General features: G+C 38.0%; 1 protein-coding gene across 1 annotated transcript; it reads left to right on the forward strand.

Annotated features, from left to right (window-relative positions):
• The first annotated feature begins 382 nt into the window (after window positions 1-382).
• Window positions 383-1736, forward strand: LOC108378501 (histone H1-like). Its single transcript, XM_017634794.1, has 2 exons — window positions 383-1120; window positions 1182-1736. The coding sequence occupies exons 1-2, from the start codon at window positions 383-385 to the stop codon at window positions 1734-1736; spliced, it is 1293 nt and encodes a 430-aa protein (XP_017490283.1).
• The last annotated feature ends 960 nt before the right edge of the window (window positions 1737-2696 follow it).

Here is a 2696-nt window from a genome sequence, read left to right on the forward strand (position 1 = left end):
GGGTAACAAATCCACCAACTCATAGAGGCGGGTGTCATCGTTGCCCCACCCACCAATTTCTTTCCTCTGCCATTAAGGGCATCATCTCCTTTTATTTCTTAAGCAACTACAAACTACTCGTTTAATTGCCTGCGATATTTAGGATCTATTAAATTTTTATTTACATACATGTGCATGTGCAAACTGAATATTACTAACTACATAAAGTATGTAAATATATGGGTTAAAGAACCCGTTCCATGCATTACTGGATTTACCGCAAACAGAGAATTTGTCAAATCAGTCTAGCTTGAATAGTCATTTCAAAATATCCTATATGCACATACATATGTGAACGTGATATTTGTTTGTTTTATTGTTCAACACAAAATCTCTCGTAAAAATGAAATTTTTTTTGTGCCAACCATTTGAGACCTCTGATGATGAAGAGGAGGAAGAGGTGAGTGAAGAAGACCAGCTAGAGGAATCAATTGAAGATGAAGACGGAGACGAGACTGCCGATTCCAATGCAGAGGAGGATTTACGGGACGAAAATGGCATCGAAGGCCAACCACCCATTACCGCCAGCAGTAGTGAATCGAAAGTAGCACATAATGGAGACCACAAAATTTTAATGAGCAAATCAGAGGAGTCTCAAAATGATTCCGATGCTTCTGTAAGTAGTGACGCGGACATTTCTGTGAAAAATGTTAATGGCAAGCTGGATGTAAATAGCGGAAAGCCAGAGGAGTTGGACAAGAAATCCAAAATGAACGGTTCTAAATCTCCTGGTAATACGAAATTTATTACGAACTCCACAAGTGTACCAGCACGCCTGAAAAATGTCAGTACCGAGACGATGGTTTTTGCGGCTATAAGAAGCTTAAATGAGCGTGGCGGTTCTTCGACCATTGCTATCAAAAAATACATAACGAATAATTATCCACAACTGGATGGCCCGCGTACGCTAATGCTAATCAAGAAGTTTATAAAGAAGGCCCTGGCAAATGGAAAATTGGTACAGGCGAAGGGTACCGGACTAGGCGGCTCGTTTAAAGTGTCTGCAGAGTTGAATCGACTAGACGAAAAGAAAAAGCGTCAGGACCAAAAGAAGCTTACGCAAAAGGCTAAGAAAGATACGGTAAGATTTGATGTGTTTTTGAATTTTGTAAGTAAAATTAAATAAAATTTATTTAAATTAGGCTGCTGCCAAAGCGGAAAAAATGCCGAAAATATCAGCGAAGGCAGCAAAGAAAAAGGCGGAAAACGGCGAGAAGAAAACAACCGCCGACAAAAAAACTACGAAAACTAAAACAGCGAAGACATCGATCAAAATAGGTGATACAGTTGAAAAGGCGCCAAAGGCGTCAGCTACAACGAAGAAGATGGCAAAAGCAGCCGATAAAATTCAGCCGAAGAAAACTACTTCAAACGAAATAAAATCGTCAACCATAGTCAATAATAAGCCGGCGGAGAAGTCTAAGGCGACAAGTCAAAGTAAGAGCGCTAAAGCTGATGCAAGTAGCACAACAAAAGTGATAGCAGGCAAGCCGAAGAGAGGAGCACCCGCTAAATCTGAAGCTCCCATAACGCCACCAAAAGCGGTATCAAAGGTTAAACTAGAAGCAACGCCGAAAAAGAAACCGACCGCCAAGGCTAAGACAACTGCTATAGAAGTTGCTGAAGTGGGCGCTGGCGACGCGGATACTGTGAAGACGACCAAAAAGCCTGCGGCAAAGAAAGGCAAAGCAAAATGAGGCTGTGGAAGATACATACATACTTGCAAATCATTTTAGAGATATAGGTGTTTTTTTTTTGTATTTAGTTTTTTGGGTATTCGATTTTTTAACTAAACAAATATTTATCTTTATTAATGTTGTTTACTCTCTTTTGAAAATTTTGTTCGCGAAGCGTGTGTAGATTTTGTCAAATATATAAGTAAATACATAATATGTAGATTTTGAAACTATTTAGGCCATCCTTTTCTTTTTAAAGTGCATGAACATGCTGGTTCTGATTATGCGATATATGTACAGTGGTCAAATAATTACTTTTCTTTTCTACTTCTTTTTAAGATTTGACCATTAGTTTACTCTTTGCTTATTTTTAATAATACTTTTGAAAAACATAGTACTACGACGAAGGCCATGCCTCAGGAGGCAAATTAGCAACACCGTCAGCAAAAAATAAATTCTCAAAAGTCAACGAGAGTTATTAGCTTCTTGAAACTTGCACAATATTATTTTTCCAGAAGTCTCGATTATAAAGGTTTAGATTTTGATAGCAATTTTTTTGGAATTTCGCTATTTTTTATAAATCTTGTACAAGGTTTGAAGCTTTGAATTATTTGGTTTTCGTTGCGGGTGAAACTATATTTTTGTAAAAAAATATATCAAAGTAAAGAAACAATCGATAAAACTTGTAAAGAAGTAGGGTCCCTTATTATGTGGCCACGACTGTATATGTATATTAGGGTGTGCCAAAAGTTAGTTCAGATTTTGGTTTTGAGCTCTTCGTCTCTAAATTATTGGGGTCACCAACTTTCGACATACGGCAATACGACACATTGTTTTGTCTGAGCTAAATAAAAAGTAAACTAAACAACGTGTGCAGAAAACGGCACTCAGGCTATATGTGACCCGCTGTACTCTATTCAGATTGTTGTTGCTTTAGCGGAACTACTAAGCTCCGTCTAGGTCGGTTGTCGTCTAGTACAA

This window comes from Rhagoletis zephyria, unplaced genomic scaffold (assembly GCF_001687245.7).
Source record: "Rhagoletis zephyria isolate East Lansing unplaced genomic scaffold, Rhagoletis_zephyria_1.1 Rzeph_scaffold_14248, whole genome shotgun sequence".
NCBI lineage: Eukaryota > Metazoa > Arthropoda > Insecta > Diptera > Tephritidae > Rhagoletis > Rhagoletis zephyria.